This window comes from Hypanus sabinus, chromosome X1 (assembly GCF_030144855.1).
Source record: "Hypanus sabinus isolate sHypSab1 chromosome X1, sHypSab1.hap1, whole genome shotgun sequence".
Taxonomy (NCBI): domain Eukaryota; kingdom Metazoa; phylum Chordata; class Chondrichthyes; order Myliobatiformes; family Dasyatidae; genus Hypanus; species Hypanus sabinus.
In genome coordinates, this window is record NC_082738.1 from 3,097,780 (window position 1) to 3,122,916 (window position 25,137).

The 25,137-nt window shown below is 37.2% G+C and overlaps 1 protein-coding gene across 4 annotated transcripts in view; it reads left to right on the forward strand.

The window, feature by feature from the left end:
- The first annotated feature begins 1,583 nt into the window (after window positions 1-1,583).
- Window positions 1,584-25,137, forward strand: part of gpatch8 (G patch domain containing 8) — a 120,376-nt gene continuing 96,822 nt past the window's right edge. The window contains exons 1-3 of one of the 4 annotated variants that reach the window (XM_059955675.1): window positions 1,584-1,712; window positions 16,872-16,946; window positions 24,526-24,598. In XM_059955675.1, the coding sequence (XP_059811658.1) occupies window positions 1,668-1,712; window positions 16,872-16,946; window positions 24,526-24,598 (193 nt within the window). In that variant the 5' untranslated portion in view covers window positions 1,584-1,667. Of the gene's footprint in view, window positions 1,713-16,871; window positions 16,947-21,792; window positions 21,811-24,525; window positions 24,599-25,137 lie in introns of those variants that run through there. The other 3 variants (XM_059955676.1, XM_059955677.1, XM_059955679.1) reach the window with 3 other exon arrangements.

Below are 25,137 nucleotides of genomic sequence, written 5' to 3' on the forward strand. Positions count from 1 at the left end.
AGGAGCAGGAGAAAACCTCTCAGCCCCTCAATCCTGCTCAGGCATTCAATAAAATAGCTGATCTTATTGTAATTTCAAATCTGAATTCCTTACTACCCTTTCAATATTTTGTTCATGAAGTTCTACTCTATTTCTTTTTGAGAAGAAAAAAAATCACTGATAGATTAATCAAAGCACTTTTAAGAGTGAAGTTAAGAAAGATTCAACATCATGGAAAATTAGTACATGATGTGTAATGGCAATTGACAGTGGAACATTTTTAAAATTTAATTTGTACTTGAAAGATAAAAGGTTTTGGAGTCAGTAATAGCAGAAATGCTTAAAGAGCCTACTCTTACTCCTACATTTCATCATGCCTGAAGGGAGTGGAGAGATGGTGCTCAAATTCATTCAAAAAGATTATTGTTAATCACATGGCTAATGTACTTCAGGTACAATAGGAAGCAAAATATAGTGGACTTGAATAGGAAATGATGGATGAGAACACCACAAGGCTTGAGGCCAGTGCTCCATTTAAAACTTTAGAACAATGAGTCACAATAACAACAAAAAAAAAGGTTGGGCTATGTTTGGGATTTCTAGGCCTCAACGACCCATTTATAGAGATGTATATTAAGTTTGCATATTGCAAAATGTTATATCTTACTCTAAACGTTGCCAGTTTCTCTATTTTAAGACAAATGCTATACATGCAATCTCATGTGCATTATACTGCATGCACAATAAAAACACAGGGGACTGCAGATGCGGGAATCTGGAGCAATAAATTGCTGGAAAACCCCAGCAGGTTGGGAAGAAAGAATGTTGAGGCGAGGCCGCTAGAAACAAAAAGTGATTAGGCAGATGAAACCATATAGGAAAAAGGGTTAGGTGAATGGAGGGAAGAGAAATCCAGGTGGATAGGTGTGTGGGTAACGTCTGGGAAGGGCAGACAAGGTAGATTGGGGGAGGGGAGAAAGAGAACGGGGAGGCTGATCATAATGGGGAAAGAAACTCGGGGGATTTGGATTACAGTATCTGAAATTCAATATTCATATAATTGGCTTGCGGGCTATTCAAGTAATAAAGAAAACGTTCTGATACTGAATTAACTATATTAAGCTTAGATCAGTTCAATTCTGAAATTAATGATACTATAGTTAGGCTGCAAATTACACTTACAGCTTGCCTACATCACAAATAGTGAAATGACACAATTCTATAAATAGACGTAACATCAAAAGACACAGGACTCAATTATAGACCCTTCATTTCAAATAACTATCACTATCCACAATGCTCAAAGATGCCCGCCGTGAACCTGAGTCTGAGTAAACACTACAATGCATACTAATGACTTGCAACATTGCAAGCTACGTACTACATTTTATAGCTCAGCATACTGCTGATTAGTGGACTACATGCTCCAGAATGCAGCACGTAGGGCGTACCCCTACACTGTCACATCCTACATCAATTTGTACCTTGAATGGCTAGTTGACCTATCAGTCATACTGCCACATGATCACCTCCCTATCGCCGATCGATTCCTCGGTAGCGGAAGCGTGCGTCAATCAGGTGAAGTTGGTGGATCATGTGTGTGTGACGGAAGGGGTGGGGTCTGGAACGAGGGTGAGCAGTGAACGAGCGAAAAAAATTGATCGCCAGGAAAAACAAGTGTCGGCAAAATGGCTGACAAATTCGCTCGGTTCAACGAGGACCGGGATTTCCAGGTAAAGGGAACACGGAGCGGCCGCAGTCCGGGCAGGCGCTGCGCACTCACGGCTGAAGGCTGAATGGCTCGGCGATGAGCTCAGGAGCTGTCGGCTGGTATTCGGCGCTGATGGCTTTGGGCCGGGCGGCGCGCTGCTCAGTGCTTCCCCCGCCCCCCACAGGCACCCTGTCTGCAGTGCAGAGGCCTCGGCCGCCTGCGGCTCTTCCTCTCCCCTGCGGCTCCGAGCCCTCCTTCCACCTCCGCCCCTCTCCCTTTTCCCGCCGTTCTCTTCTACCTCTCCCCTCATTTTCCCTTCTATTGACACCATGTACCCCGCTACTTCCCCTTTTCCCCACACCTCTGTTCGTCAACTTTCATTCTTATTGTATAAATTTTGCTTCATTAGTATGACTCCAGTGATTTTTGTTGCTTGTTTCTTATTACTATTCATAGTGCAATAGTGCATAGTGCAATAGGGAACCGTTTCCATCAAAAGGGGTGACTTTTACTGGTAGATTTAATTTGGCGATTTTATTTTATAAATAGGATTGTGTGAAAGGGAGCAACACAAAATGCTGGAGGAGTTCAGTAAATCAGACAGCATATATGGAAATGGATAAACATCCATGTTTTGGGCCGAGGCCAAATGTCGACTGTTTATTCCTCTCCGTAGATGCTGCCTAACTTGCTGAGTTTCTCCCGCATTTTATGTGTGTTGCTCAAGATATCCAGCATTGGTAGAATCTCTTGTGGTTTTGTAAAAATGAGCTAGGTGTATATTGCAATATTAATTTTGTAGGATGGCACATCTTATTTACGTAATTATAAAGTCAGCCACTCCCAGCCTTTTTGGTTCTGCTGATGTAATTCTGTGACCGGTAGGGATATTCCCTATGGATCCCCTTTAGTCTGCCTGCTCTGTTTATAGGAAGATGGGTGAAGGTTAGAACTCCTTAAAATCGATCAGATTTGGGTTCTGCGTAAACAAAAACTGAGTTGCTTTTTTAAAAACTCTAATCGAAGAGGTGTGGACATATAAGCTGCTTGTGAGCGCTTTTATGATTGTTATGTGTTGATATGTGGCTGCAGCAGGCTTGGAGTGGTTGGGGAGGGCAGAGAAACCAAAATAATCTGAATATTCCAAGTTGATTTCCAATATTTCTGACTAACTACTGTTATTTTGAGATTTTAAAATATAAATCCAAATACTAACTTTTTTTGGTCCTTTGTATAAACAATCTCAAAGATATTTTACATGTTAAGTATTATTGTAATTTTGTTCAAACCCTTTTGGATTTGTTTTAATACTATGGTTCAATACCATAGTGTATTGGAAATGTTTTACATTTGAATGAATCTACTTGACTCACTGTACACTATGGTACTCTCCTCAATGTAGTTTTCAAATAAACTTAGTGCTTTGGGAAGGGTGTAAATTGTTTAAAATTGTAAAAGCATTTATTTGTACTTTGCACAAATAACTTGAAAAAAATGAACTTGTGGATTTATTTCAAATGATACTGAAATTTCAAGAACATTAAAATAACATGTAATTTGCCTATCTTTGCATGTTCACTAAGGATGAATAATGTTTGGAAAAACATCTATTGTTTGCCCTTGATCCAAGGCGCTTGCTGTACTTAATTCAGGCCAATTTATTTTATGCAATTTAACATCACTTTTTGTAACAGAGAAAATAAGGGTCTTTTTGTGTAAAGAGCATCAATTGTTTCAGTTGATATAACAATAGAAGTATTTAAAAGTAATTGCTGGGGGAAAATGCGATGTATTGTTTAGGGATTCAAGGCAGTATTGTATTTGTGCTCAGTTGTACAATACAATGATGTTATCAAATATTCCAATCTCTGGAGAAGGCTTCCAACAGTTGCTTTCCCATTGGTTAGTATTCGTACACAGCTGAGTGGGATGGTTCTCCAAATCCTGTGGCCATGTAGACGAAACATTGTCATGACCTCCCTTAGGCCAATATCTGCATTCAGATTGTATTCCATGCAATCACTGCGCACAGCCACAGCACGATTTTTCCTGGAGGACAAGAGAAGATGCTTCAAGGGCATTCTCAAAATCACACTTCTTTTGGGGGGAATGGATGGGCAACGGTGCATTACTCTCACCATCTCAATCAGAATATGTATTTAATCCTTGACTGCTCTAAATTGGAGAAAAAGCATGTGAGAAGGCATTGAGCTCCTTGGGACACCGAAAGGTATACTCTGCAGATTATGCACTCCCATTAAAGTAAACATCATCCCAGCATTTAGCCTCTTTCGTTTCTTATGTATCACATTTTGATAAGCCCCTTGAATTCTTCTGAACTCTAGTGAATTGGAGTCCCAATCCATTTAATTTTCCCTGCTAAGGCAATTACTCTGTACCTGGGATCATCCGAGTGAATGTTCCCTGAATTATTAACAATAAAATAATCTTAAGTCTATAGCTTTATATAGTCTCACTAGTGCCTTTTGTATTTGAAGTTTCATACTCTAATCCCTTTGAAATAAAGGCTAATTTTGTGTTAGTCTTCGTTATTACCTTCGGAACTCATGCCAACTTCCTTTGTTTAGTCTGCAGGGACCCCCAAATCCTCTGGTACTGTAGCCTTCTGTAGTTCCCTCTCTCTTCCCCCCCCCCCCCCAAAATTTGGATCCTTGTTCCAAAATGAAGAGTGTAATTTTTCAAACTGCTTTGTTTCAAAGTTATTAATGTATGTTGTAATAATAAAGCAATGTCAGTTGTGCTTGATTAACTTATGATTTTTCAATATTATTATTCTTTCTAACACTTTCTCCTACATTAAATGTTGTGCTTAAAATCTTATTATTGCCTTTTTACTTCACTTTTTTTTGAACATGGATGCCAAATAGACAGTTTTCTAATCTGCTAAATCCCGTGATCAACATTGAGGTCACTATAGATATGATACCCAGTTGCACAGTTTATGTAACCACCCAACAAGTTAAGGCATCCAACAGCCTTCGAGTCACCACCTAACAGCAAAGCCTTTCTACCATTAACAAGGCAAGTCAGGAACAGAACATGATGGAGGAAACTCAAATTCTCTGTACAAATAGCTGGAGCTCAACCCATCCAGGAAAAAGCAGTCATGTTGGCTGGCATCCCATCAGCCACTCTGAATGTTTATTCCTACCATTACAAGCCCACAGTGGCTGTAGTGTGTACCGTGAGCAAAATGCAATTCAGTTACTTGCTCAAGTTACTCCTGAGAGCACCTCCCAGACTTGTCTTCTAGTGCTTGCAGGGCAAGGTCAATAGGTGCACTGCCAACTGGCAAGTTGCTAATGAAGGGGCCACAGCATCTTGAGTTGGAAATATATTGCCAATCCCTCAATTTCCCTGAGTAATGGCCATGCTAATATGTTGCAGAAGTACCTTCACTAGAAGGATTGCAGCTGGTCAAGAAGGCAGGCTCACCACCATCTTAAGTCCAATTAGATGGGAAATAAATAACTTGCCTGTGATATCCAGGTCTCAAAGTGAATATTTAAAAAAAGCTCCCAAATTTTTCTCCTTGCCATCTCTTGAGCTTACTACTACGGTTGTATTTATATGTTCTAGTGCTGTCTGGTCCATCTCTTCCATGTGCCAAGGCTTTCAAAGCATTTCTGCCTTTCTAACCTTTACAAAGTCATGTACACTATAAGTTTTGGATTTAATCAGATACCATCTAAATGTTAATTATTTATGTCATTTCCTTTTGTTTACAATTCTGTTGTTGACTTGCCCCCCCTTCTACATTTATAACCTCTTATAGTCCTTTGAGAATGGTGCATTGAATTCAACTCGTTTGAATTGTTTTTGTTAGAATAGTGAAGTTAACATGCTTTTGAGCTCTCATGATCTTTTTGAGTATTATATGGTAAAATAAACACTAAATTGTTAATACAAAATGATAGAGAATGAGTTAGCTTTTGATTCAGTTGTCAAATGTGCTTCACTGCTCATAGTGTTATTGGGCTCTTTGATTATACCATCTTTCTGTACCTTGTTCCAAGATATAATTTGCCTTTCCCTATTATTACATGGAGTCAATTACGTTGCACTTTGTTTAGTGGATAACTTTGTACTTGGTGTATTGTGCTCTGTGTTTGACTTAGTGTATCTTATGTTCTATTTCTTTGGGTTATTATTAAACACATGAATGATGTCTCTCAGCCTGGAACTGAGGTCGTTTCAGCTTGACTTTAACAGCCCAATTGGATCACTTTCTCACCAGGTTTTCTGCCACTAGTTCGATTTGCTGACCTCATTTTTGCTGTTTGTGTCTGGATTAAATTGAACAATTGTCTCAAGGTATTGTAAGACAGTAGACTTGAAGGAACCTTGCACTGCTTTTCTCAATTCAATTTGGATGTGAAGAAGAAATGTCTTAACATTTTGCTCAATTCATTTGGGGTTCTTTATAGTATATACTTTGACTCAGAGTGAACTTCTGAATGAGGTTTGATATATGAAGATGGTTGAAGCAGGTTGGGCCTATATTCATGGAAGTTCAGAAAAATAAGTGATTTTATTTTGACAAGATTCTGTTGAGATTGTGAGTGTGGAAGCTGAGAGGATGTTTACCCCGGATTATGTAGAACTAGGGGACAAGGGGTCATCCATTTAAGACAGCTGAAGAGGATTTCTTCTCTTGTAAGGTTGTCATAAATCTTTGGAAATCTGCTTGTTTCGCTCTAGATACAGTCACATTGTTTCCACTGGGGTGGGGGTGGGGTAGAAGAGAAAACGTATTCAATAAATCAAAGCAGTGTTAAATGTGATGGACTTCATTGAAGTTCAGTATAAGAGGTAAGGTAATTGGCAGCAGTTGCAAATTTGAAATATTTAAAGAAATTTATCAAAATTAGAAAATTGATCTGCACTAAAGATGCTGCATCTATCTACAAAGCACAAATTACAGCATGTGATGGTTGTATTATTAGAGTAGGGCTCATATGCCTGAAATTCTTAATATTCCTAATTACCAACTACGCTACAATTGTAAATAGATAATATTCTGAATAAAAAGCATTGATGATAGTTCAAGGATATAGTCTTAAGTGGCTTGGGTTATCGAACAAAGGATTAGTTGTTACAATAGTGATTCTTTTTTAAATGAGTTCTTAAAATCTAGAACAAGGTAGGTAAACATCTGCAAATTTTGAAGGATAGCAACAAAAAATATAAGAAGTATCCTTCATATATGAGAAATGATACCAAGTATGGGAAAGGAACGGAACTGAAGAGGGTGGCAGCAGTAATAGGGGATTGTATAGTAAGGGGATAGATAAGTGATTCTGTGGATGCAAAAAGGAAACATGGATGATAGTTTGCCTCCGAGGTGCCAAGATCCACGATGTTTCTGGATGCATCCACAATATTCTGAAAAGAGATGAGCAGCCAGAAGTCATGATACATATTGATGCCATTAGTTATAGGTAGGAAAAGGGAGAAGGTCTTGAAAGAATAACAGGAATTAGGAAGGAAGCTGAGGAGCAGAACCTCAAGGGTAGTAATGTTGGGATTTCTTCTTGTGCCACGAGATGGTGAGGATAGAAATAAATGCATGGCTGAAGAATTGGAGTGGGGGAAGGGATTCAAATTTCTGGATAATTGGGACCTTTTCTGGGGCAGGTGGGAACTGTACAATAGGTCGGGTTGCGCTTGCATCCGAGTGAGACCAATATTCTTGTGGGAAGATTTACTAGAGCTGTTGGGAGTGGTTTAAATTGATATGGTGGGGGGGGGGGGTGGGAACCGGTATGATCAAGCTGAGGTTGAGCCAGCAGGTTTACAAGTAGATCATGGATGTAACATGAATGTCAGGAAGGACAAGCTGATGATTGGGTAGAAATGCAGACAAAGCAACAAGTTAAATTGTACCATAGAGGCAAAATTCAAAAGGGCGAAGAATGCAGGATTGAAGGTGCTCTATTTAAATGTAAGTAGCATTCAGAATAAGGTGGATGAACACATGGCTCAGTTAGAGATTGGTTGGTATGACATTGTGGGCATCACTGAGTCGTGGCTGAAAGAAGATCATAGTTCGGAGTTTAACGTCAAAGGATATACTTTATATCACAAGGACAGGCGGGAAGGCATAGGCGGTGGTGTGACTCTTGGTAAGAGATGGAATTACATCTTTTAGAAAGATTTAGAAATCTTTGTAACAAAATAATGACACAATTGTAATGGGGAACTTCATTATGAGATTGGGAAAATCAGGTTGGTGTTGGATCGCATGAGAGGGAATTTGCTGAATGCCTGCGAGGTGGTTTTTTAGTGCAGCTTGTGCTTCAACCTACTTGGGGAAAGGGTGTTGTGTAATAACCCAGATCTTATTATAATGTAGAGGAACCCTTAGGCAGTGATCATAATATGATTGAATTCATACTGCAGTTTGAGAGGGAAAAACATAAATCACATTTATGAGTATTGCAATGGAATAAAGGGAATTACAGAGACATGAGAGAGGAGCTTGCCTAAGTCGATTGGGAGAGGATACTGGTGGAGATGATGGCAGACCGGAGGTGGCTGAAGTCTCTGAGAATAGCTCACAAAGTGCAGGATAGTTATGTTCCACAGAAGAAGTTGTTTTCAAAGGACAGGGGTAAGCAATTGTGGCTGACAAAGGACAATAAGGACTGCGTAAAAGCCAAGGAAAGGGCATATAAAGCAGTAAAAGTGAGTGGGAAGTTATGATTGGGAAGCTTTTAAAATCCAACAATAGGCAACTAAGAACAGCTATAAGAAGGGAAAGGATGCAGAATGAGGCCAAACTAGCCAAAAATATAAAGCAGGATACCAGAAGTTTTTTCAATTATATAAACTGTAAAAGAGAGGTGAGAGTTGATATTGGACCACTGGAAAATGATTCTGGTGGAGGACATAAGGGACAAAGAAATGGCAAATGAACTTAATGAGTACTTTTCTTCAGTCTTCACTGTGGAAGGAAGACATTAGCGGAGTGCCCAGGATCTGTAAGTGTCAGGGAGCAAGAGTTAGTGCCATTGTTATTACAAATGAAAAGTGCTGGGCAAACTCAAAGGTCTTGAGGTGGATAAGTCACCTGGACCAGATGGATTACGTCGCAGAGTCCTGAGAGAGGTTGCTGAAGAGATAGCAGATGCATTGGTTATGATCTTTCAAGAATCGCTTGATTCTGGCATGGTCCCAGAGGACTGGAAGATTTGAAATGTCATTCCACTCTCTAAGAAGGGAGAAAGGTAAAATAAAGGAAATTATAGACCAGTTAGCCTAACCTCAGTGGTTGGGAAAGTGTTGGAGTCTATTATTAAGGATGAGGTTTCGGGTTAGTTGGAGACTAATGATAAATTAAGTCAAAGTCTGCATGGGTTCTGTAAAAGGAAATCTTGTCTGACAAATCTGTTAGAGTTCTTCGAGGAAGAAATGAGCAGGGTGGACAATTGGATGTCATTTACTTGGATTTTCAGAAGGCATTTGATAAGGTGCCACACGAGGCTGCTTACTAAGATAAAATCCTATGATGTAACAGGAGGCATACAAATTACTTGTAGGTATGGGAGCCAAATTTTCAAAAATATAAGATATTCATTTCTTAGATTGTATGTAATTTCTTCAAGTGGAATACAACTATGTATTTCATTATTCCAACGATCCATAGTTAAATATAAATCAGATTTCCAAGTAACTGTGATAACTTTTCTGGCTACTGCCAATGCAATTTTTATAAATTTTTTCTGATACTTATTCAATTTAAGTTTCGGTATTGTCCCTTCAATGTCTCCTAATAAAAATAATACTGGACTAGGTGGGAGTTGTACTCCAGTAATTTGTTCCAATAAAAGTCTTAGATTTATCCAAAATGGTTGAATTTTAAAACAAGACCAAGTAGAATGTAAAAAAAGTACCAATTTCTCGATTACATCGAAAACATTGGTCAGACATATTTAAATTTAATCTATTTATTTTCTGTGGTGTTATATATAATTGATGTAAAAAATAAGTTGTCTTACTAAGTAAGTCGGAACAGTAACATCCGGTATTACTTAGCGTCAGTTAGTCAAATGTTGGTCTTAGTATATAGTATATATTTTACCTTTCTGTGCATATAAAACACTTAAGAATGTGTGTTTCAGCGCTGGGCTCGGGAAGTTCCCGAGTTCAATCCAGTGACAGACCGCTCCTGAGTGCACTCTCCATTCATGCCAGGTTGATGTGAAGGATCAAAAACTCAAAATCCCAAAACCCAATAATTAAATCACTGCATTGCTTAGTAATAATTGTAGCTTTCATCAGAGCAGGGCCTTTCTCACTTTATCCTTTAAAATTGTTCTGATCGTTGACTGACGTAGCCTAACGCTTTTACAATGACCGATGTCGTTTCACCTCTTTCCGATCGCTTTATTATTTTCATTTTATTTTCAATCGTGATCGTGATTATTTTCGTGAACAGAAACACTGCGGATTCAGAGCTCCACCGCCGAGTCTTAATGTCCACTGCAGTGAGACGTGTTAAATAAGGTCTGGGGTTCTGCTGGGTCCTAAGATCCATTGTATTGAGACAGGCTAAATAAGGGACTTGAGCATCCGTGTTTTTTGGTATCCACGAGCGGTCTCGGAACCAATCCCTCACGGATAAGGAGGGCAGACTATTGTATTCTGTTTAGAGTGATTAAAACAGGGATGGTTAGACAGTGGGCATTTATTAAAGATGGAGTGTCTAAAGTCAATTGAGGTCATGGAGTACACCTACCTAGTGGCCACGTGAATACAAATATCTAATCAGCCAGTTCGGGGGGCAGCAGCTCAGTGCATAAAAGCATGCAGACATGGTCATGAAGTTCAGTTGTTGTCCAGACCAAACAACAGAACGGAAGAAATATGCAGCAGCAGAAGACCACACCAGGTTCCACTCCTGTCCCAAATAAAGTGGTCGCTGAGTGTTTCTGGATGTTAAATGAAGTCTCATTAAAGGTTTAAGGTGGTGCAAATTTGGATGAAACAAGTCCATGCATATCAAATGTTTGGTGACAAAAAGAGTGCTGTCTTCGAAGAATGTTCTTCAGTCAGGAAATGGGTTGACGGTTTTTCCACATGTTCCATTACTCTTTTTAAGGTCGTACAGTTTCATATTTTTCAGATGGTATGTGTGTACATCACTGTGGAAAAGTATTAGGCACCTTAGTATATATTCTTATACTTTTTGTCTTCTGCATTAGTTTGGCAGTAGCCAAAGCAAATTATAGATTTCCAAATGTTTATTTTCCAAAAAATTAAATCTTACAGGAATTCCTGTATTTTGTTAAAATAACATATTAAGTAATAGGCCACTTTTCAAATAAAAACTTGATTACTTTTTAGGTATATAGCCCAGTACATGATTAGACAAAAATAACAAACAGGGTGCGAATGATCAAGGACATGAGTTGAATGAACTAAACTGATTAACTGAAACAAGTGGGTGTAGAAGGAATCAAACTGGTGAAGTATAACCAAACTAAAAGGTGAGGGTGTGGCAGATCTGACAGTTTAATAGCAAGAGTGAGCAGGACACAAGGTGGTCACCCTGCAAGCAGAAATTTTGCAGCAGACAGGAGCTTCAAGATGTGCTGTCCAAGCTCTTCTGAAGAAGCATAAAGAAATGGGTAAGGTTGAGGACCAGAAACACAGTGGTCAGCTACGGAATCGTGAGTGCAGCAGATGAGATTTGGCTGAGTGGTGTAATAACAATTTCTCATTCAATACAAGATCAAGGAACTGATTGTAGACTTCAGGAGAGGGAAACCAGAGGTCATGAGCCAGTAATCATTGGAGGATCAGAGGTGGAGAGGGTCAGTAACTTTAAATTCCTGGGTGTCATTACTTCAGAGGAGCTGTCCTGGACACACATAATTGTGAAGAAAGCACGACAGCACCTGTTCCACAAGAGTCTGCAGAGATGCAGCATGTCATCAAAAATCCTGGCAAAATTCTATAGATGCATGGTGGAAAGTGTACTGACTGGCTGCATTATGGCGTGGTATGGGAACTTCAATGCATTTGTGAAGAAAATCCTATAAAAGGTAATAGATTTGGCCCAGTACAGCATGGGTAAAACCCTAAAACCATTGAGCACATCTACGTAAATGAAATGTTGCCATAGAAAAGCAGCATCCATCATCAAAGATTCCCACCAACCAGGCCATGCTCTTTTCTCACTGCTGCCATCAGGTAGAAGACACAGGTGTCTCAGGACTTGCACCACCAGGTTTAAGAACAGTTACTACCCGTCAACTGTTAGGATCTTGAACAAAAGGGAATAGCTGCACTTGTTCTATTTCTGGCGTTCCCACAACTGATGATCTCACTTTAAGGACTCTTTATCTTGTTATTTCATGTTCTCATTATTTATTGCTATTTATTTATATTTGCATTTGCACAGTGTTGTTCACTGATTTTGTTTACGGTTATAGTTCTATATGCTAAGTACAGTTATAGTTCTAAATATTTGCTAAGTTTGCCTGCAGGAAAAAGAATCTCAGCTTTGTATGTGGTGACATCTATGTACTCTGATAATAAATTTTACTTTGAACTTTGAGATACATCAAATTGACATCCCTTTTAAATTGGAAGAAGTTCAGCACTGCTATCAGCTCTGAATTCACAGAAACTACTGGAACCCAAGTACAGCCCTCTACAGTATGGAGAAGTCTTGTCAACAGTGGTATTCATTGGAAGAATTGCTGCCAAAAAGCCATTCCTCCAAAGTGGAAACAAAGCCAAGAGATGTATCAATGCACAAAAATACAAGGACTGGGCGCTGAACAACGGCAGCAAGTACTCTGGACTGAAAAGTCAAAGTTTGAAATTTTTGCCTCGACCAGGAGGCAGTTTGTAGAAGAGCTGAAGAGCACTACATGGATGAGTGTCTGTAGTCAACAGTGAAGCACGGCAGTGGTTCCCTGCTGGTTTGGGGCTGCTTTTCTGAAAACAGAGTTGGTGATATAGTCAGAATTAATGGAATCCTCAATGCTAAGAAGTACAAGCAGATTCTCATCCATCTCGTAATGCCATCACAGAGGCATATGATTGGTCCCAACTTCATTCTGCAGCAGAATAATGATCCCAGCCACACCCCAAGGTCATAAAGAACTATCTTCAGCAAAAAGAACAAGGAGTTCTTCAACAGATGGTATGGTCACCACAGAAATTTGATCTCAACATCATTGAGGCTGTCTGGGATTGCCTGTAAAGACAGAAGGAAGCAAGACAGCCGAAGTCTGCACAAGAACTGTAGCAAGTTCTCCAAAATGCTTGGAATAACCGATCAGCTGATTTTTTAAATAAAACTGCACAATGATGTATCTAAGAGAATTGATGCAGTTTTAAGGGCAAAGGATGATCACAGCAAACATTGATATGATTTGGCTTTTTACTGCTCTTAGTAATTTTTATGTTCCTAAGACTTTTGCACAGTACTGTAGTTCAAATTGATTATCAAAGTATACATACATACCATATACAACCTTGAGATTCATCTTGCAATGACATAACAAAAACAATAGAATCCATGAAAAAAACAACACACAACAAAAACTAACAAACATCCAATGTGCAAATGGTAAAAAAAAGCGAACTATTACTTGAGCTGCATTTTCTCCGAAAGTGAATCCATGGACTGCAGAGTCCATTCAGTACTCAGACAGTCCAGGAGCCTGATGGCTGCAGGGGCAACAACTGCTCTTGAATCTAGTGTTGTGGGACCCAAGACTCCTGCACCTCCTGCCTGATGGTAGTAACAAAAGGGAGACAGGTCAAACACAGGCAGATGTTGCCGAACACTAGTACATTTTCTGCTCCCGAGGCCTCAACACTTCAATCTGGCTTGTTGCTTTATTCTGTATAGCATAATGAAGCTGAACATGGGTTTGATTTCCTCTTTTGGGATTTGACACAGTATCTGGCACAAACATTGACTGTTTCTGCATTCTCAAGAGTCAAGTTCGTCAAATTCTTCAGATTGTACAATCGTTAGTTTGTTTAGACCATTCAAAAGTACATTTTTTAAAGGGAAATTACAAGCTGCAGATTGCAGTGATCATAATTCAGAAATGGTTGCAAGAAAAATTTTTTAAATCCTTTTACGTGGTTTTTTGCATTTTTGGGTCATAAAATGCGTTCTGATCTTAATCTAAGTCAGAATAATAGACAAACATAGTCTACCTAAACTAACACCACTCAAACAATTGTATGTTTCATGTCTTTATTGAACACATTGTTGCATTCATTGTCCAGGCTAGAAAAAATATGTGAACCCTTGTATTTAATGACTAATCTGGTATGTAACTTGGTGATTAACATATCCCTACTCTTCAGTTACCATCAATCTGTGGTCCAATAAGGAGTTTCTCAAAATGGGTAAACTGGTGAAGACAAAGCATGGGTCTTTGTAGATGCTAAAGAGTGAAGTCAGCATGTTGTAGGCAGTTAACAAATCCACAACCATTGAATCAGGTCTAAGCATGTTCACATCAGGGTGATGGATGGTTAAACAAAGGGACTCCAAGAACATTTAATGACAACCAACATCAGGCAAAGGAGCTAAGTATATTCATTTCAACAGTTTTAATAGTTCCATTTAATGTCAGAGAATGTATACAATATACAACCTGAAATTCTTGTTCAATCCACGAAGTGTCCCAAAGGATGAGTGACGGTTAAAACGTTAGAACCGCAAAGCCCCCCTCCCTCCACACAGAAGCAGCAGCAAAGCAATGACCCTCTCCCCCACCCCACCCATTTCCACAAAAAGCATCAGCACCCTCCACTCACCAAACAATAGCATAGACCCCAAGAAAGACCATGATCTGCAGTACAACAACTAATCGCTCACCCGGCGATTCAACATACCACAGGCTCTCTCTCACTTTAAGAAAAAGGGAAGTGGAGGTGTCTCCCTTTCACAGTGAGAAGGGAGATATAACAAAACAACTTGCTAGTTTGCACTGATAGTGTCTTTGCCCCCCCCCCCCAAAGTTCTCTGACTTGAGAATTGGCAACAAACTCTTCCCCCACCACAGAGAGAGAGATTCGCCAAGTATAGAGCCTCCAACAGCTGATCCGCTGCTCCCAATGTTCTGTTTCCTTCCACGACACTTCAGTCAGAGACACTGGCATAGAAACCTTGCCCACAGGGCTGTGCAACCTCGGAATCCCAAAGATGCACTGGTTATGCCGTGTCCTTGGGATTTCAAAAAGCAGCTGGTCGTGAGATCCTGATAACCAGTCCCACCACCGCAAAAAAAACAGTTTGAGTGTAACTCCAGGTCAGAGTCTTCAAAAGAACCTCTTCAGCCTGGAAAGGAAAAAGAGAGACATCGGAGGTGGAAACTAAGCTGTTACCGCAAAATAGTTTGAATGAGTTGCTGTTAAGTGCCATCTTAGCTCCTCCCCCACCCCCCCAAAAAAAGCTCCTTCAGACTGCTTTTGTTAGAGCCAGCATTCAGTCGGTTCAGTTTATTCTAAATGATCAGAAGTCTAAAACATGGCAGAGGCTTTGGGACTTGCTTAAGTGACCTACTTTTAACTCTTCAAATGAAACATCTGGTTTTCTTGCAGGTACAATTTGTGTTGCTGATTACATAAAGTCCAGCAACATTTGTAATCTGCTTAAAGTGTGTGATACACTTTACAAAGGTAGAGCATTCCTGTGAAACCTTTCTTAAGCTGAAATGGCATAAAGCGAAGAACCATTAATTTGTATCAGAAAAATTTTCGTAAAAGCAAAAATCCTCTTTATAATGCGAAAACAGGTTACTAATGTAGGTCTTTTGTAAAAGCGAAATGATGTAAAGCGAACATTCATAAATGAAGAACAGGGATAGATTGCAGCAGCTGTACATTGATCTGAGTGCCCATAGAGATGAAACAGAAGCATAGAACTAGCACTGTTTTTACATCATGAAAGGATATTGTTAGTCCCTATAGACCACTTGCAAGTTTCTTTGTATGCTGTACCTTTCTATTCTAACAGATTTAGATACAGAAAAAACATTTGATCTACTTAGTACAGTAATAAAAAGCAGTTCTTGCTTCAACATGTTGATCAGTGATTCTGTTCAGTTTTGTAACAATTGCAACATATCACATGACAAGTCTCTGAAATAGTCTGCTTGATTTTTATGACTGTTTCTGTTCAATCTTGATCACGTACAACATAAAATCCTATTTTACCCACAACAACGTAATATATTAGAGGATCGTGGAACTTGTCTGTCCCTAAAAATGATTGGCAGTCAATAGTTATGGAGTTATTTTCATACTTTCCAGGTAATCACTTCTGTTATAGTTGCTTCAAAAATTGTTCCACGGCAGAACTATACTGGTTGGAACCAAAGTAACAGCAGATGTTTTTATTAATTAGTAATCTGTATTTACATAGCTATGAACTAGCCATGGATTAAATGGATAAAGGATTATTGATGAATTGTGAATGTATTGTGATAGATTGTGCAGTCCATCTGGCTTGTCATAAAGCTAATAATTCATATTTGCCTACTTTCATTATCTCTGTAATTAATCAATACTCCCTTTTCTCCCCACAAAATGTTGAGTTTTGTTGTCATTTCATAGCTGCTTTTATTCTCATATTTAAGTGTCGTATTGTACTTTCTCTTGAGAGAAAATTTAGAAGGAACTTAAAATATGCCAATGAATTAGGATTATCAAATCCTTTGGCATAGGTGAAACTAAAATGAAATATTTAAGTTTTTCTGAAATAAACATTTATATATCACCTTTATTAAAACAATAAAATATTGAGTAATTAAAATTTGAGATGCAAATGAAGTTTTGTCAGAGTTGAGCACTTTTGGGCAGTGTAGGTGATGTTCATCCTTGTGAATTCAGCTCTGTTTGCTTTATTGAATATTCATTGTTCGAATCAGATTTCAGATGGAACTGTAAATATGTAGAATTTAAATGTTCATTTGTTCAGTGAGTGTGCTTTTTAATATTTGATCTCTGAGGAATGAAAATAAGGCACAGTGCACAGTATTCAGCACCTCTGATTCCAGTATTGATTGCACTTTTCTTCATGAATTGTTTCAAAGCAATCTTACATAGAGAGATCAGATAGTGATAATTTTTTTCACAGTATCTCCTTACTATATTCCATTGACTTTTTTCCCCCCAGGGGAATCACTTCGATCAATATGAAGAAGGACACCTGGAGATTGAACAGGCATCCTTGGACAAGCCCATAGAATCGGTAAGGACTTTAATTTTGATTTAAGAACTAATTTGGTATAAAAGAGAATGATGATTGGGTGCCCTAAAGGTGGTGTGACAATATCAGTTTTGAATAAGTAGTCCATACAGTGTCTAACAGTGAAAATTGCATAATTGGCCCGAACTACTAAATTGTGTTTAGTGTACACCTTTTTATTTTAATTTTAAGTTTTTCAGGATTTTGTAATATATTTATTAATGCTCTGCTGCTACTATATATACAGGACATGAAAAATGCATCTTAAGGTAAATCAACATTTTGTACTTCATGGATAAATAGTACACATGCTTCATTGCTACTTTAAAACGCTTAGTAAATAATCCCACCATATAGAAGTCTCCTTTTTAATTGTTAAACTTTTATGTAGTTCTAATTCAGTTTTACATTACATGAGTTAATCCAGTGCTTTGGTATTTCAGCATTTTGCTTTTGTGTGTAGTAATTGTCATTGCACTCACATGGTAAAGGTTGGAACTTCATATGCAATGTAAGATGAGTGGCATGATTAAATTTATAAAAGGACTGGAAATATGTGATGATCTCCTTTACCTACTGGATATTTTGTACACATTTTATTGGTTACATTGACCTGTTATGCAGGAAGTTTGTTTTACTGCAGTGCAAATGCCATCTGGTATTAGCATTGTTTGAAATTGACCTACCACTAAGGGCAAGCTAACAATGGAAATGCATTTCCTTTTCCAATGGAAGCAAACTATAAGCAAGCTAAGGGAATCATGAAGCAAGCTGGATTATGCACTGCCATATTTCTGTTTTCTTTAATCTGCAATTTTCTATGGTGATCGGAACTCTATACTAGGTACAACTATTTTTGAGTTAATTGAGGCCAGTGTGATTTTTTTGAGAGACTGTCCAGTCACAAGATTGATTTCTTTTTAATGTTTTTAATGCTGCAGCTTCAACATTAAACTGGTACTCAGTGGAAGTTCATCTCATAACAAACAGGTTAGATCAAAAGTTTACATTCTGGAGCCTTATCCATTCTTGAATGACTGGATAAATGAAAGGTGGTTCCATAAATGTCCTTTTCCTCATGGAGGAGCCCAGCATATGAGTGGCAAAATTGAAGTGCTGAACTATCTTCAGTTATAAAGTGCTGAGTTGGTAATCCATCTTGGCTTCCTCTTGAAATTTCTACCATTGCAGAAGTTTTCTTCAATCAGTTTGATTTGTTGACAAGAAGTGGTTAAAGAGTAAATATGCAGAGGTAATTTCCCACTATTTGAAGATACAAGTAGGAGTGATACTGTCTAATCTCCATTTACTTCGATGTATTCAGTTACAACAAACTTGAGAATCTCAATGCTGTGTAGGATAAAGCAACTTGATTGATCTGTTTTTTGCATTGTGGCTATGGTATCTGACATCCACAAAATATACAGCAGTAATCGGGTTTTTTTCAATAACTCGTCCCAAATCTGGAACTACTCTAACAAAGGCAATAGCAATGGGAAGCCACTTCCAATTTCACCTTCAGTTGCACCTCATCAGTACATCAGCCAGTCCTGATGAAGGGTCTCAGCCTGAAATGTCGATTGTGTATTCCTCTCCATAGATGCTGCCTGACGTGAGTTTCTCCAGCGTTTTTTGTGTTTTACTCAGTGCAATTCACTGCCTATATGAGTCTCTTCATCATACTGATTGTAGCAGTTCAGGTTAGTTTGACACTACACTCTTCAATTGGAGATGAACAAAAAATGCTGAGCTTGCTGGCAATGACATATTTCAGGAATAAATTACAGGTGTTAATCAGAAGTTACCAGCATGAGTAAATGGTTAAGGGTCAAGGGTTATGTGCCAAATGGGTTACCAGTTAACAATTATCAAGTTAACTTGTTTCCTTACGAAGACAAAGTATGGAAAGTGGAAAAAAGTGTCTGAGCTGGTTTGCTATGTTTAAAATGTGTGCAAATTCCCATCCATTATATGATTAAAGTGTAAGAAATTTAGGAGATCATTATGTATTTCTGTTCTCATTCAAGATGTACCCAGGTTTCCGTGTAACAAATTTTGCACACAACTTCGGGTGTCCACCATTTCTCTTCTGCAGCAGTTGGGCCATAATTGCTAAGCAACCATGAACTGGTTTGTATTGCACGCTCTGTTATTTTTTTTTAGGGGTTTCTTGGTTCCTTTTCCTGTCCTTCCAATACAGCGAATAGCTACTGTGAGACTTTGCTGGCATGATGTTTGTTTATGGAATGGCAGTAGCTGATGATGCATGTTGATAATACTGCAGGATAAGTTTTCAATAAGTGATCTAATAACATTTAATTGCATCATACTTAACTTTAGATTTGTTTTTCTCCTTAAAAATGAAATAACTGAAAACTTTGCCACCTTCAAACTTTATTTTTAGTTTTTGCATGTAATTTTTTCTTGTTTGTGTAAATTTGAATCACTTAAATTTTGTTGGTCAGAGTAATAGCTGGCCAAAACCACCTTCAAATTAAACAATACACCAAAGCAAATTTCCTTCAAAAAATTTAGTTTGGTATCAAATGAATTGGCATTTCAGTGTCTTGAGTTGCACAAAATTACATGAGAATGTGTATAAAATGCAAGCATTTACTTCCAAATTCTAATTCCTGTAGACCTGTTTAATGTTATTGGAACATATATTTTGTCAGTTTAATGAATCACTAATTGATCATTTAAGTTTTCGAAAACTATTTTTAAAAAAAAATAAATTAAAATTAAAAATAAGGAAAAGGAAGGTAGCTTTATTAATTTAAACCGCTGATTATAAAGCTCCAACTAAATTTTTTTTTCTTTTGACTACCAGTTAGCTTTTGGCCCCATTTTAGCTGCTTTGCCTTCTCTTGCTTCCCTTAATGGAAGAGTGGAAATTCACTATTGTTCCAAACACTCAATTCCATGCCATTGGTTTGGCATGGAACTACCTGCATTTATCAATAAGGTTTGGTCCATTAATAAACAGGTAACTAAATTGCCCCTACTATTAATAATATTCCTATGAATTTAAAACCAATACTTTTGGTTGCACATTTTTCTGTAGCACATCAAATTCTCTGTTAGCTTTTTAAAAGCTGCATAGAATTTTAACTTGGTGGTGAACAGCAAATTGGTAATTGTGTACAGATAGAGGTGTCTTTCCATCTAAAATTTCAAAACAAAGAAGCAGAGAATTATTTTTAATAGTTAGAAAATGGCTTCCATAGATTCTAAATTAAGTGTCCTGCAGCATTGTCTCTTGAGATGTGCTAAATGCTATGCTACAGTGTTCAGTCAGTGCAAACAGCAAGCTTGGCTATGATGTAGAGTCCACCGATTTTGAGATGATTCACTGCAGTTAATTATTACTCAGCAGCTGTGATGCATCAAGGATAACTCAAGTACAATGAGATTGGGTCATTGTCCACCTGCAACAAATGGACACGGTGTAAGAAATGATGTGGAAATTTGTTTCCTCATCAGTCTGTTTGCATTTCCCAGTATTAGCACTTATTAAATTTGCTCAATCCAGACTTCCCTAGGTAAAGATGATTTATTAACTTCAGTAAATATAATGAACGTTTAAAACTGAATATTAAACAGTTACAATGTAGAAGCTATTAAACATTGAAGGAAACTGGAAAATTTAATAATGCTTAGCAGATCAGGTGGCAACTGAAGTGGGAAGTAGTTAATTTTTTTTGTCAGTGATCTTCTATGAGAACTGATTTTCATTAATTTTCTATTCACATTTCAGATTGCAAGTATACAGTTTTTATTTTAAAAGTTGTCATTTATTTTATAAAATTGTTTTGGGTTTATTCAAATCTTAATATATTCTCGCTCTAAGTGGACATCTCATTTTGTGTATAGCAGTATTTTTTGGTAGTGTTATCATTAGGATTGTATACATGTAATTTAGGAAATCCAACTTGGAAAGCTGAAGATTGTACTTCAGCTCTAAATTTTAATTAAACTCAAACCTTCAATTCTGCAGAAACAATGCACATGGATTACTTAAAATTTGTTTAATTGAAAGCAATTAGTTCTCTTAACTAGAAACAACTAGCATTTAAAATGTTCCCACTATTTCAAATTTTCTTTTTCCATTTTGATATGTTCTGGACATGTTGAATGTGTAAACCTTAAGGATTTTGGAGATTTATGCAGGTTTCATTGTTAATCTTTTAATTTGTCAATTATCCAATATTAAGATAAATGGTCAGTTTCAAGGGTTGTTTAATTGGCTTGAATTTATTTACTTGTTTAATTTGATACAGCAGTATGCATATTTAGAATAATCAAATCATACTGTCATTTTTCACATGCACAAGATCTGTGGACTCTTAAACAAAGGTTATGTTAATATGGCTGCTGATTTGACATTTAACAGTAGCCGCATGTTCCCTGCACTATAAATATTTCATATCTTGTAGCTGTATGGTGTAGCATTACCATTTGGCTGTCCTATCCATCATCATGTGTCATCTATAGTTAAGCATAATGTTTGTTTTGGGATCATTTTAAAATGTTTTTGCATGTAACAGTGAAGTAGTACCCACCTTTCTATCACGCTTTCCTTGTGTGTGTGTGTGTGTGTATATACATATATATCTTCACACATAATATATATTTATATACATAGAAATATATATTTGTTTTTCTCCATTGTGTCATCATGGCACGCTGCACTGACTTACGGCTAGCTGGTCTTGAATCGTGGATTTACATTGTGCTTCACTATTACCTAATGTAGACATTACTTGCAAGCAGTGAATTGAACAGAAGCAGACCATTAGTGTTTGGACAGTTTCTTACTTTGTGTTACATTTAACTGTTCTTTTGACAGCCCAGTTTTTAAAGTCAGGTTCGTATGGAAATGCTTTCACTCCACTTGCACTGCTTTGAAATAGCCTACTGCTTCATCTGTCTGTTTATTATTTTAATGCATTAATTAATATTGCAGTCAGGGTAATGTCTCACTTCCTTCATTTAAAATCTAAAGTAGCATTAGTATATAATTGAAAGTTTAGAAGTTAGACTTGAGGTTATATTTTATTTTCATTTTAGAAAACAAATTAATTTGTCACTAAAAGATGTGGGTGAATGAGAATAAACCCTATTTCAAGATATTTATAGAGAAAAAGGTTAACTGTTTAAATTGCTCATTATCACTCGAGCAAATTTCTTTGTTTTACATTGACCCCTGCCTCGCATTGACTTTTTTGAATTTTATGTTTGAATTAACAAATGCTCATTCTATGACCATTATGCATTATTACAATATTTTTGTGGCATTTATGTCTTTACTGGATTCATTTTTGTAGCACTGGACTCTGATTTTAAATTTACACATTTAAAAATTTTTTTCTTGGGGGAGAAATAATTTTTTTAAGGAAGTCTCTTGATGAGCAATAAGTTTAATGCTATACAATTTGTGTGAATTAAAAATTCCCGACTGTTTGAAATTTCTCATGATAACAAGGAGCTCTTTAGATCTCCAGAACTAATATTGCCATAGGTCACAAATCATAGTCAAGTATGTTGAAAATTTAAATCCATGTAATATGGGTTTTGAAACTAGTTACTTCCATGTGCTCCCATTCTTTATGGTAATACAGACTGAAGATGTTTTTTAACTCTGACCTGACGCTGCAATAAAGCACACTAAACTTTGTGTATTTCTTCCTTTGATAAACTAGTTTCCAAATATATTCCTAGCACTACAAAACAGCAAGGTATATGGAGTGTTATAGTTTGGGACTTTAATAGAATTTTTTATTTGATTTGCAGTTAACTGTAAAGTATGTACAGCTTGTGTGTTTAGCCCTCAAGTCCTGAAAAGGATGAAATGTTGCAATGTAAATATCAAAACAATGTGTTGTGCTTACAATCATATCCCTGCTGACTATGTGTGGAGTTTAAGCCTGCTCTCAGGTTACAAGAAATATATTTTTGTGGGCTTGGCAGATAGTTTTTTCCTTCATTTGATGCCAGTAACACACATTCTTACAATTGATGGATTTACATATGTTAACTACACAAACTGTATTAGAAGAGTTAAATCTAAGCTACAAAGGCAGTTTTAATTAAAAAAGAAACTTTAAACATAGTCTAATCTATTGTTTTCCTCTCCCAACACTTCCCCACATCGTCATTTTTAATTTAAGCTTTACATTTTTCCCATTTTAGTTTCAGTTTTTTTTACAAGAAACAGTTGCCTTTAAAACATTCCATATATTTTCTTTTGTAAAAAGCTTGATCCTCCCTTTACCTGATATCCACATTTTTTTTCAATAGAATTGGTCAGGTAATAGAGCCCCCAGTTTTAAAATAATGTTTTCCCTAAGAAGCACTTAAAACAAATGTATAGTGCTCATTGCAGCCTTCACTTAAAGTGCAAATTCTGGACAAACTTCTTGTGGTTTGCTACCACTTAACGCTTGGACTAAACATGGCCCCCAAAATAACGCCAAAGGTCAGTTTGCAGTGAAGTAAATTCTGTTAAAAAGCCATTTTTTTGCATTACTGTATGGAAACTTCCTCATGTTGCTCAAACAGTAAGTAACTAGGCAGACCTTTGCTAAATTTGGCTTTTTGTAAAAACTTTGCAACCTACTTATTTGTAGGATGTTACTAAAAATTTGTTTCAAATGAGACTTCAGTAATATTTTTCCTATATTTAACCTGAGGTTAAGGTTGAGAACGAATGTTGGCTTGCAGCGTAAAGAAATGCTGACACTGGCAAAGATTACTTGAATTAGCAAAGCTACAACTAGCACTTGGGGTTAAAATTTCCTATTGATTGACAAATGTAGTAAGATTTCTTTCAAAATTTGGAATAAAGTTCTCAAAATTCTGCACTTTGTCATTGCGAGTAAAGCAATCATTGATTAGGAAGATGAGACATTACACTGCTGCTCCCCCAACCCCCACATGCACTAATGGTTCTTGCTATAATTAAACCTGTTGCGAGCCCTGTTTCATTCTAATTTTCAGCGTTTTTGTTACCCTAAATATGAAGTGCATCACAATCTGTGCTTGTGCTCATTTTTGTAAATTACTAACTTCACTGTTTCATTTGATGTTAATAATGGCTGCATGCTGGTTATAAACCCAATCAAGTCTAGGCTGGATTTTGCTCTGATCGTGTTTGGTTTCTAGTGGTGGGGCAGATTTTGCACTTACAGTAATTTGCAGACATGAAGTCTGGCACGCAACATAACCAAATTAAAAGAAAAAAAAAGTTTAGTTGTCTGTTGCAAATTGATGCTGTTAAGGTGACGGATATGGTTTTAAAAAAAAGCATTGTTTTGTCAGTTTTCTGTTTTCATTTTGTTTTACATTCCTTTTATCTTGCTTTTTTATTATTTAATTATTATGCACTGAAGATGCACACCATCAAAGTAATTCCAAATTGTGTGAGCAATTTATGATATTGTGTTCCTTAGGGTTTCCATCTACCCCATTCCCATTAGCAACTTCTTGCATGTTTATCCATCGTACACCCAATATAAAATGTTGTTTGAAAGGGAGTTTATTATTGGAGTATTTTTGGTCTATTCTCTGTTCTGTTCATCAGGACAACATTGGGCATCGTTTGCTTCAGAAGCATGGGTGGAAGCTTGGACAAGGTCTGGGAAAGTCTCTTCAGGGTAAGTTTAAGAATATCACACAATCAAATGTCTTTTAGTTTATCGAATGTTTAAAAAAAGTGCCCATGTGTATTAAAAGTACTGACTTTTATGATTGGCTTCCCTTTAAAATTTAGTATAGAAAATCTGAATATTTGGTATATTGCTTAAAGGTAGAAACCTTTCAATATTAATACTTGTATTTCTATTCCCCCCCCCCCCCCCCCGGCCTGTCTTTAGGTAGTGGTGCAATGAATTTGGTTCTAAAACTGCAATTGGTGAAATGGAGACCCATGAATTTCTTTTACTTTATTCTTGAATATACACTCATTCATGATTTGTACTTTTGCATATAGTGTATTGAATGTTTTAAGAGAAATAGCATTTCCCAAAGGGAAACATTTAACTTTCTGACTGCGATCTCTTGACTTTCTCCCCCTTTTTCTATTGCCTCTATATCCACAACCTAGTTGTATATATTATAGGTTGATACTGACCTTGAAAGATTGGGGCTATCATCTTGATGTTAGGGTGATATACTCAGTGCTTAACATAATGTG